Consider the following 12,483-nt stretch of genomic DNA (forward strand, 5'->3'; position numbering starts at 1 on the left):
GATCAATTTTAAAAGTGACTGATATCTTCCCAAATAACCTCTTGGTAATTGTGACACCAAGAGACATTTCATGGGGCCACATAGTAATTGGTTATCATCGTATCATCCTTTGTGGTTGGGGATTCACTTTGAATTCTTCCTATTTCTAGTAACTGCCCCTCCTGGATCTGTCACCTGTGAATGAATTGAAATCTTTCTTGAACTGGTGAAGTTTTCACACTTGTGCAGCCCATTAAAGATGACAGATTTTCTCTGCTTCGTCGTTACCTACTGTGTATGGAATTAGTCCATTTTAATTTCTCTTAGAAGAACTTTTTCAGTCTGTTCCTTAGTTTTAATCTTTTGAGTTAGATCTTTTTTCTGGGCCAAGGAATTCAGGTCTTTTTTTAGTCTCTCCTTTTATTGGTACCACTTCATATTCTGTGTCATGTGTACCTGTCTTCACCCAGTACAACTACCAGAATTTTAGGTGTTTTTGTTTTAATCTTTTTTATCACAAAACTAGTGCATATGCATTGTATAAAGTTAGAAGATATAGATGGCAGAATTTTTTAAACTATTACCACTGCCGAGATATAACCACTGTAACATTGTATTCTAACAAAATTTTTAATGGGATCTTAGGGACATAATTTCTGTTACACTTCTGGAACACATTTTTCATGAAGAAATCTTGGGCTGGCTTCCTCTTATACCCCAAATCTTCAATTTGTTGTCATTGCTCCTATTTCTGGTTTCTCATCTATCAAGTAGGCTCAATTTCTCTTTCTTTTCTTCATACAAACATTTCAAAAAGATTCCCTGAGAGGAATAAGCAGCATTAGTAAAAATAAAACCTATGGTACCCATTGCTTTAAATAGGTCAGGGATTCCAGAGGCTATATAGTAACAAAACATGTACTAAAAATCACTCTGCTTTTAAAGTTAATCTCCACCTGTATTCAGGACCCTGGCACTTCCTATATGTACTTGTACCTTCATTATGTCTCTCTTTCTTCAAAGATGCTGAAATCATTCCTATCTTAAAATTACTAGATTGATTCTTCTGTGTACTCCAGCTGCTTTTGATCGTGATTCTCTTTTACACAGGAAAACTTATTTTCCCTTAATAAATTTATTTATTTATTTTTGGCTGCGTTGGATCTTTGTTGCTGCGCACAGGCTTTTCTCTAGTTGCAGCGAGTGGATGCTACTCTTCGTTGCAGTGCGTGAGCTTCTCATTGTGGTGGCTTCTCTTGTTGCGCAGCAGGGACTCTAGGCGTGCAGGCTTCAGTAGTTGTGGCACACGGGCTCAGTAGTTATGGCTCGCAGGCTCTAGAGTGCAGGCTCAGTAGTTGTGGCACATGGGCGTAGTTGCTCCACGGCATGTGGGATCTTCCTGGACCAGGGATCGAACCCATGTCACCTGCGTTGCCAGGTGGATTCTTAACCACTGCACCACCTGGGAAGTCTACAGGAAAACTTTTGAATGTTTGGCTGCTGCCTCTACTTTAAACCGTCCACTCTCTTCTTAACTTTGTAATCTTTTATTCTCACTTCTACTGAGATTGCTGACAATCAGGAAAGCAATGAGCCAGGCAAGCATTAGGAATAGAAAGTATTCTCATGTAACTGCATCATTTGGTACTTTGGAATCCAAATTAAATCCTGTTTGGAACTCTATATATGTGCTTTAAATTTGTATAGAGCTTTGCACTTTACACCATGTGCTGTGTTTTTCTTCTAAAGGCGTATAAGGCTTGTAAGTTATTATCCCCATTGTTCAGATGGGGAAGTTGATGTTCACTAAGGGAAATGATTTAGCCAGTTACATAAATATTTATGGCAAAGCTGGGGCTAACAACATGTGTCAGAGATAGTATCTTTTTAGATTTGTTTTGGGATTCTGTTCATTTTTAGTCTGGGTTTGTGCTAGTGGTGACTGTAGATAACCAAGTTCATATAGTTTGGCTTCCTTTTTTATATTATTTTCAATGTGTTATTTTTAGAGTCTACTCTCCTAGTTCAACTAATCATTAACTCGAGAACAATGAGTTTGTCTCCTAAAGAAATGTGTAATGGTTTCATTCTTCAAAAAAGATAACCCAGGCTTATCCATCTATGCATTCTTATTGCTATTTCAATTTTATTTCTTTTCTGTAGAAAAAAAGAAATTGTGATTTATAATTTAAAGGTGATTTTCTAAATTACTGAATGCATGAAATTAATTCTGAAGCTGCATTTATGTCTTTGAGCCTTATTCTGCCTTATGGAACCAATATCAGTAATGATATCAATTTATAGGGTTATAGTGAGAAATAACTGAAAACATGAAATCAGCCTAAAAAAACACAAATGCCTATTAATTCTCCTTGTGATAAGATTAATAATACTTTGTCCTTATGTAGCATCTTATTTAAGAGATATAACTGGGGCTTCCCTGGTGGCGCAGTGGTTGAGTCCGCCTGCCGATGCAGGGGACACGGGTTCGTGCCCCAGTCTGGGAAGATCCCACATGCTGCGGAGCCGTGGCCGCTGAACCTGCGCGTCCGGAGCCTGTGCTCCGCAACGGGAGAGGCCACAACAGTGAGAGGCCTGCGTACCAGAAAAAAAAAAAAAAAAAGAGAGATATAATTGTATTACATTTTTGTTTTTCATCTCACTTAATTCATAACTTTATTAAAGTCTGCAATTTTTAATTCCATACTTTTTTCTTATAAACTTTCAGTTTGGCTCATAAATCAGAATTACATTCTCCCTTCTTGTATTATTTTCTTTTACTTTTAAAATTACATTAATGAGCTGACTGTTTAAGAATCATTCTCATGATTCATTCATCTGTTACACCTCCTTTTTAAAATTTCAGCACTGAAGGTCTTTTGACAAACCAATATTTATAACAGTTTGACAGCAGGATGAGGAACAGCGTTTTGTCTTTGTAACAGCTTGAAGAAAGACCCTTTCCAGGACCCAGTCATGCAGTTACAATCTTGACCTCTTTCTTATGCTGGGAACATACATACAGCGGCACCTCCCATGTGTTTTCTTGTCCCATTGACTGTCCATTCACTTCCCATCTGTTTTGCAGTCTTAAAGGAACAGAAAGGGCCCTCTTCTTATAAATCTGTCTTTTCAGGTGATAAATGATGTCCTGTCTCTTTAAGGGCTGCCTGGGTGGTTTTCCTTCTCTTAAAATGTTTCAATTTCCCTCCTAACAAAATTCAGAGTAAAATATGCTTTTAAGAAGAGGAAAATAGAAAAGAAAAAAAATGATGAATTATTTTAAAACCTTAATTGTTTGGGACTGAATATTTTACTGGTCATTATGCTAACACTTTTTTAGCTTTCCCGATTACTTACCTATATCATAGTTTTTAAATTGTAGTGATATTTAGGTTTTTTTATGGAGAGAAAAAGAAATGTATTCATTTTGAAATAGTGTATTTACTTAAACTTTTTTGAGAAAAAAAATGTATCATTAATGAGTTACCACATAAAATAACTTAAATATTTTTTCATCATAATATGAGTTGATAGGTGTAACGAATATGGAATATTTTATGTACTGGATACAGAATAAAATAATTCACAGGAGACAATTATAATCTTACGGTAGAATCTATCTAACATTCACATTTAAAAAGACGATCATGAATCCCATAAAACTGTATGGTTTTTTTCTTTTGCTGAAAATAATGGCTTTAAATATAGATTTTTATATCATTGAGTTTTCCGAGAATTGAGCAGAAATAAGAATAATTTATTTTTTTCTCTCATGTAGGGATTATTCATAGAAGGTTAAATGTGACAAATATTGTCCTCCCAAAATGTTCTTAAATTACTGATTTTAAAAGTATTACCAGTATAAAAAGATTATTTTTAGAATACTATAGTATATTATATGAATCAGCTACCTAGTGGTATATCTTCTGCAAACTAGCTTGTTAGTTTAATTCCCTGCCTTATTCCCCAAACATTTTGAGGCAGCTTGTAAAGATCTACCCTGTGCAAAAAGTAAAAATACTTGCGTGGAAAAATTGGGTGGAAGGGAAGAGAAAATCCAGGCAAGTGAAATAATGTGAAATTTGGGATAAGATTGGTGCTCAAGGGTTCTGCGTACTTTGCTATAAGCAAGCTGCATATCTGGCCCTGAGCTTCCTAGTAGTGTTACTGAACTGAACTCTGGTCCACTCGCCCTATGCACAACAAAGCCAATCAACTGACACTGGGCTGTGGTGAAGGAAAGTACAGCATTTATTGTAGGACCCCAAGCAAGAGCAGGCAGCTCGTGCTCAAAAGACCTGAACTCCGTGCTGGCTTTCAGGAACGGTTTTTAAAGGCAACCATTAAGTGTGAAGTTCACAGGGTGCCTGATCAGCTCGTGGACATTCTTCTGATTGGCTGGTGGTGAGGTAACAGGATGATGTTTAGGGAATCTCAGTCATCAACTTTCCAGTTCCAAGAAGTCTGGGGTCTACTTGCTTGCCGACAGCATGTAGTCACCTTCCTCCACTGGGTATGGCGTCTTAGTTTCCACAGAACAACAAGATATGCGTCAGATTGTCATCTACATCCCTTCCAGAGGAACTAGGAGTCCTGTGACTCTGTTCTAATCGTTAACTGCGTGAGTCTGCTCTTTGGAACTCAGGGAAGGTCAAACACGAAACAGGGGACATGGAGGGCCTTGTACCTGGGGAATGCTCCGTGGGGTCCTGCTCGGTTTCAGTCCCCTCTTTTCTTTGCTACTTCTCAATCTTCAGGGGGACAGGGACGGGACAAGAAAAGGGATAAAGTTTCGGGTAGAGAGGTTAATCATAAGCCCTGCAGGGGAACTTCGTTTTAGGGGGAGTTGCTTTCAGTAGCTGATGCAAAATGGAAAACAGAGTTGATTACATGATTTATGGTAGCTCTCAGACAACAGCACAGCAGTTGCTTAGTTGAAGCATAGATATACCTGGTACACACACCTGAGAGAAAAGTCACTAGTCCTCATAAGAGGAACACTGAGTTATATGATATACTGAATCAAATGACTGCACATAATCATGAATTTCATGGGGCTCTTTATTGTAACATTCCTCAGTGTAGGCCAGTAACAAGCAATTCTGGACAAAATCAGAATGATGCCATCTAAATAAATAGCTATTTGGTTTGGCTTATCTAAAGATGAAATATATAGCATCTAGAGAAATAGATGAATTATATATCCCCCATACAATTTTCCATAAATGTGATTTCTTCTTGCAACTGAGCCTTTTAATAAGTATCAGGTAGAGAAAGTTGAAGATTTTACACTGGTTGACACTGACAAGCGCCTGGAATGGTGTGACTGTTGGTTAAGGGCAGGTCCATAAGAATTAATAGCTGAGATGAAATTAGGGTTGCCATCTATTTATGAAAGTTTAAGGGCCTAACCAATATAAAGGCCTGGGTATAAAGCTACTCTTTGTTCATCCATACTAAAGTCTTTTGGAGAATAGACTTCAAAATTCAAGAAAGTATTTTTTAAGAGGTTTTGATTAGCCAGAAAGGAGCCTGGTAGAAATGCTCAGTTAAAGTTGTTTTTAAAATTTAGGCTGAATTTATTCACAAGTCACTTTGAGTTGTTTATACATTCAGCAGACATAAATTATAATTTACTTCACAGACTTTATTATGGCAGCTTTCTTTCTAAATCATATTGTTTTGGGGTCTGAAATAGCAAATTTTTAAAATAATCATCTTTAATGTTTGGATTAAGTATTGGTTAAGTCAGATCACTCACCAATAAATAAATGAATGAGCAATGAATGAATATTCATGGGCATCTATTACATAGCAAGTGCTGGAGCACTTGCTGAGTGATTTTAAATGACAGGCTTTTTTGTAAGTAGGTAATTCATACAAACAGTCACACGTTGATTCCCGGGGGAAGAAAAACAGTATAAAACTGATCTTTCTAAAATGAATTCTGTAACCCTATGAGAATAATATTATCACTTGTGGTTGCATTTTTTACTAGGAGCTTAACATCAAATAAAAAGATACTAAAGAACAAAGAAAAGACCATTTACAAGTTTTAAAAGGTACAATTAAAACATGATCAGTTAGAATAGTACATTTCAGTCCTAAATTTTAAAGTAATATGGTCTTTTTTTAGACTGATTCCCTCATTTTAGAGATAAAGAAACTAGCACCGTGATTTGTCTGCAGTTGTAAGATTAAAGGCAAAACCAGGACTAGAAACTTAGTTCCCCTGATCACGTTATCGTATACCTGTTAATACATTATGTTCTCATCTTGATAAAAAGTCATATGAAATAACTACTCCATTGATTGTTAGGGGCATTAGACCAGGGATTCCTAACATTTTTTTTTTCATCAAACACTCCTTTCATTATTGTATACTCTTGTGAAGTCCATGTTTTATAGGATTTGTCTACAATGCACACAGTTTTAGTTTGAAACATAAAATTGCAATTATATCTTTAATCAGCCTAAATAACTAATTGTTACAAGAGTTGATGTAATTCTGGCCCAAACAAAGATATCCATTTGAACTTTTGAAACAATGGAAATAACCCAGAGAACTCTATTTCCACCTCACAGACTCCTGGAAGTCTGGGACCCCACCCAGCTTTACAATTACTGTCCAAGTCTCAAACAGCTTTCCAGGACATAGGAAACGATGCCTCCTTCTTCTCTAACAAGCAAAAGTATACTGTTTGTCTTCATTAATGAGTCTGTTTAAAAATAATCATACCTATTTGTAGGGAAAAAACACTACAGGGCCAAGATTCAGAAGATAAGTGTTAGAATTAGCTATACATCTTTGACTCTGTATCTCTTTGGCTCTTCCTTTCAGCTGTAAGAGGTGTACATCTTTTCTTGTGCCAAGTCTAAGATTTCGACTGTAGTTTTGAGACTCTTGAATCTGGTCTATTATTCACTTTTTTTTGTTGTTGTTTTTCTTTGCTTGTTTCCCTAGATGATTCCTTTAGATACTGAATTTCTAAAGAGCACTTACAGTGTAATTGTCTAATGAAAAGCAAGCCTGTTTAGGAGCAACATATATAACATAATAAGAAGTGTTCCTTCTTTTAGTGAACAGCTTTTTATAGCAAAATCTCACCTACAAGGTGTCCTCAAGCTTGGTACAAAATGTGTATGCAGTATGTTATGAAGCAGTTCTGTTAAGGTACATTTGGATCTTTGGATGTGTGGTTTGTTTAAAATACACTGCATTAGTAAGTTTGCAGCTCGTTTCTTTATGCTTTCTCTAAAAAGATCAAAAGCTGTAAAAGGTTTATTTCAGTTCATGTGGTAGTGTTTTGTGTGTGATTCTTTGTTCCTGTTCTAAACTGTTATTAACCACTGAAGTGAACCTTCTCCCGGGTTTGGCCTTTTGGTATTCACAGTGTATTCAAATCCTAATTACAGATTAGTCTATATTTGAGACTTTTAGAGCAAGTATCAGAAGTCTCAAAAAAAAAAATGAGAGTAGCAGTATCATTTCATGTGGAGATAAAGAGACCCAAAACATGAATGAGTGTCAAGTCATCCGAAGAAAAGAAAAAAGAGAAGGAACTTCATTCACTGAGACTGACGGTTTATGAGTTGGGGATTATGGGAATATTCATGACTCAATCAAGAAGCACAATGAATTGATGTTTGAAATTGTTCATCTTTTAAGTAAACATTGGACAAATGGAAAGTAGACTCAGTATTCACTACATGTGGAATTGGCTATTTCAGTGTAACAAAAATAGCAGTTTGTTAATCCCTTCCTGAGTTGGTTTAGTTTATCAAGTAAATCACAAATTTATAAGAATTCTTTAACTATATAAATATTTATTGCAAATATTTAATAGAAAAAGGAGTTTGCTCTATAATTAGCCATGCTAATATATACACATTTTTCTGTGGGAAAGTAAGTTCTAATGGTGAAAAAATTAAATACTGTAATATTTGGGGATTTGAAAACACTGTAATAGTGAAACATTAATTTGGAAGGATCAGAAAGTGTTAAGTGTTAGTTGCTAACATTCCAATTTGATTTTTACACATAACTCAGTTTTCTGTGCAGCCAGGAGGCATAGTTGGTATACAAGACAGTGCTGGAACCTTACATCAGAATTTAAAATGAATGAATTCAAATATGGAAAATAATGCTGCTATATTATTTGTAATATAGCTTCCTTGCAAAGCATGAAATCATGCTTGTGTGTGCTTGTGTAGTCAGCATATTTTAGCCTTCTTAAGGTGCAATAATTAAGTTGTCCCTCACCCCACCCCCTATTCCCCCCCCCGCCCCCACAAAATGCTATTGTGTTCTAAGACCTGAGTATTCTCTGTTCCTTGGTGCTTTATGTGGTTCAGGTGACCCACCAGCTTTCCTTGAGCTTCATTGTCAGTGTATACCCTGCCTCCTGTTCTCAGACTTGCTCTAGCTCTTGTGATCCTGGCATAACATCCAGGAAGCACGTTAAGTGCTTTTTTTCCCTTCTTGATAACCGATAGCCCTCATTTTCCATGCCATACTTTTGGGAACTTCATTTATCAAATATTGAGCATATATAGCGAGTCAGACATTGTTGTAGACACTGAAGATGCTAAACGTTTTTGGGCCAGTTTCCTACTCTTATATTGTTCTCCAAGGGTCTCTCCAAGTGTGTATAGATCTAGTCCCCTCAAGAGGTAATAATATTCATCCGAGTATGGTAGCATAGTATACATTTTTTAGACATTTCTAGGCACAGAACTACTTAGGAGGTGCTCAGTAACTATCTCACTCCCTAATTTTTATCAAAATGTCTTATCTTACATAAAAGGTAAAACTTTCACCAAATACATTTGAAATAATAGCATTTGTTTTGTTACCATTTAGAGTCTGCATATGGTAGCAGATCTAGTATGTGTTTCTTAACTGGAGGAGTGTGGACAAGGCTAACTCTCCAGGCTTAATGTCCTCATCTTTGGCAGTGAAACCTGCTGGGTTGTATGAGGACCAAATGAAATGTGGGATCTGACATCACGCAAAACATAGTAGACACTTACAGACTTAGAGAGAGGTAGAAAGTAAGCAAGGAATTTTTCTCAAAGGCAGGGTATAATGTGTGTCCCCATGTCACTCCATTAAGTACATTGTATAAGTGAAGGAATGAATGAAGAAATGTGTTTTTCAATTTAGTATTAAAAGGATACATTTATCACAACTATTCTTTTTTCTTTTAACATTTACTTCCATCCTCTTCTCTCCTCTCCCCGCATTACTTCCTAGTAACTTACTAATGTTTTGTGTCATTCTTGAGGTTTCAGTACAGTGTCCTGATATTCCGATTATAAAATATTTTGTATAAAAGCTTCTTAAAGGGAAATTTGGTAATTTTTTATTCTGTGGTTTTCATATTTAAATTAATTAGTTTTTTTTAAACTTTCATTTACATAAAACATCACTTATCTCTAATTTTAGAAGAATTTGAATTTGATTCAGATTCCACAATTAGGCACATGCATCAGAGTGGCTCTTGGCTTCTTTCAATACAAATAGATCTTGCTCTGAACAGTGTCTTGTGAGGGATGCTACTGTATCACTCACTCACAGATAGTCTGTCCAGCTGAACATAGAGGTCATTGACAGGGCAAAAGGATGGGTAGAGCTGGCCGTTCAGCTGCCTGATTGTACTCTGATCATGGAGCAGATAGAATGATTTCCTTTCTTCATACAGTACAGTTTTCCCAAGTAGAAATAGTTCTCAGTCTAATGTTAGAGAGCTGCTAAGGCTCTGAACACTTGGTTTAGATTTCCATGTTTTGTGCTATTTAAGCTAGATGTTTTTTTAAAGACCCCATCCATTTCCAAAATTTTGAGACAGTTTAGAAAACTTTTTTCCACCTGTTTCCCATCCCCCTTTAAAAATTCTTCAACTGATGACCTATAGTATCTGGAATTCTCTAAATGTTCAATGAAGAAAATAGGTGAACTCTTTCTAAGCAACTACATGAAATAATTTTTAAAATAAGAAATGTGGCCTTATTTTGAGAAAGGAAGTATGTTTACTGGTTTGACTGCTAGTTTAAAAACAAAAAAAAACAAAACATACTACCAAAAAGTACAAACTAAACTTCCAAGAGTTTAATTTTTTATATATAAGGAGTTACTCCTGCCTTTGTGATAACTAAAATCATATTTTCTCAGTAAATAATTTGATTAAAACAATAGGGGATCCCCCTCCCCTGGCTTTTTTTGGTGTGTGTTAGTCTCAGTCTAATATCAAGAATTAGAAGTGCTGAATTACTGGAAAAAGAAGATGAAGACATTACATTCTTTATATGCAACCCTGGTAGGCTGTGTTGAGTTCCTGCAATGCTAATAAGAATTTACAAAAAGGATAGTTCTTTTTATTGACTACTCATCACAAATGCTGTCTCACTGTTAAAAAGGGATACTTATATCTTCAATTGCAGATTATTTATTTTTAAATGATACAATTTGTATCTTTTAAAAGATAGAAATGTTGTAAATCAACTATACGTCAATTTTTAAAAAAATCTGAAAAAGAATATAAACATTATGAGAGTGAGAATATTCTTATTCAGGCTTTGCACTATGCAGCCATTCAGTAACTGCCAACAAATAAAGTATGCATGAAGTTCTGGGCGGGGGGAAATATAAATGTTGACTATTAATACCTCTTACATGTTTTTTTCTCTAAGTAGAATGCTTTGAAGTTTTGCCTCTAGATCACCAGCTTTGAACCAGTCATTTCACTTTAATTGATAATTCTCACCAACATGTTAAATTGTGTTAACAGGACAAAAATATTTGTTACCATGCTTACTATAACCTGTATTTTAAAATGGGAGCTGCATGATTAGGTTAGTGAAGTAGAATAAATCATGACTTCTGTTTTTAATATTAAGAGATAGGCGTGTGTCCTGTGAGTAGTTTACATTTTGAAGGAAATTTTTATATTTCAGAGAGAAATTGTAGATTTTATTTGAACATCTATAAACATGAAAACCTAAAATCAAATAAAATAAATCTGTCATCAGTGGTTCTGGTGTTTTTAAACTTTCCTTTCCTCATTCACAGCAAGCAAAGTACGTTTTTATTTTTTAAAGTGTTATTTCCTTTTTCACGTTTGTTGAAAATATTTTGTACAATTTCTTTTGCCGTTCAATTTTAGGACATTTTGACATATAAAGGGTACATTTTAATGTCATATTGGTTGATCTTTGTAACTCTTCCCATTACTTCATACTTAGAAAGTCATTTCCCAGTTGAAGGCCAGTTATATACTCACCTGTATTCTCTTCTAATTTTAAAAAATGGTTTCATTATTGTATATTTTCCTCTGTTCCAGATAATGCTAACTGTGAGTCCTTGGTTAGACTCCAGAGAATCTGACAACTCCTTAAAATTCTATACATAATGGTATATTTATCTATACTTGCATTTTTCTGTGTAAGGATCCACAGCTTGTATTAAATCCTCAAAGGTATCTGTCACAAACCCCCACCCATGCTCCTCCCCTTCCAAAAATTTAGAAGCTCTTGCTATTACATAATCTGTTCGAACTTTATTTGGCTATAAGATGGAGTGTGGTGCTAAGGTAATTTTCCCCCCTTTTCCCAAGTCGTTAAAGTATCCCAAACCATTTATCTTCTATGATTTGTGATGCCTTTGAAAAATAAATTTGTTTTTAACTAATTTATTATCTCTTTTTATCTCCACAGAGAAAGTTAGAGAAATTCAAGAAAAACTTGATGCTTTTATTGAAGCTCTTCATCAGGAGAAATAAATTGTAATAAGTGAGTAAAAAACCTCTTACTGCGTTGGTAATGACTAAACACAAAATTTATATTTTAGACTTATTTTAATAATCATTCTATTTAACTATATCCAACTTGTTCCTTAATAATAATCTTAATATAATTAAATAATTTAAAAAGGAGGAATTTCTGAAACTAGATTCTAAATTTTGTATGTATGATGTTCCTTTGAATAACTTGATTGCCTTGTGACTAGACTAAAAATATCCTCTAGAACTCTTTGAACAGAAGAAAGGTCAATAAAGCTAAGATATTTCATAGTGTGCAGGTGGCTCATAGAGTTTCTGTATGTGAAGAATTGAGCTTTAGCTCTCATTGTTTTATTTCTCATTGTTCATATTCAATGGATAATTGTGTATATGTTCACTTGCAAAGCTTTTTATTTGTCTTGACTAAAAATTTTAACAATTGTTCTTAATCTTATTCTCAACGTTTAAATAAACCATTTTTCAATTTAAAGTAACTTAGATAGCTGTAGAATTTAGGACTCTTCTGAATATATGGGCTCTTGTTTAATTCTGTAGTCTGGCATTATAAGCAGTTCCCAATAAAGTATTGTATATTGGAAGACTTCTCTTAATAGCAGAGTTAATTGTTAATTATTGCTGAAGAATTATAATTAGTAAGTCTTTTATAGAAGAAGTTGAGAAAGGGAAAATGCTATAATTAAGACCTTATCATTAATTTGAA

General features: G+C 34.9%; 1 protein-coding gene across 4 annotated transcripts in view; it reads left to right on the forward strand.

Annotated features, from left to right (window-relative positions):
• OPA1 (OPA1 mitochondrial dynamin like GTPase) overlaps positions 1-12,483 on the forward strand; it is a 97,234-nt gene that overhangs the window by 78,665 nt on the left and 6,086 nt on the right. For all 4 annotated transcript variants that reach the window (XM_079921577.1, XM_079921578.1, XM_079921579.1 and 1 more), the window contains one exon: positions 11,698-11,772. In XM_079921577.1, the coding sequence (XP_079777703.1) occupies positions 11,698-11,762 (65 nt within the window). In that variant the 3' untranslated portion in view covers positions 11,763-11,772. The remainder of the gene's footprint in view (positions 1-11,697; positions 11,773-12,483) is intronic.

This window comes from Stenella coeruleoalba (assembly GCF_951394435.1).
Source record: "Stenella coeruleoalba genome assembly, chromosome: 5".
In the NCBI taxonomy this organism is placed as follows: Eukaryota; Metazoa; Chordata; class Mammalia; order Artiodactyla; family Delphinidae; genus Stenella; species Stenella coeruleoalba.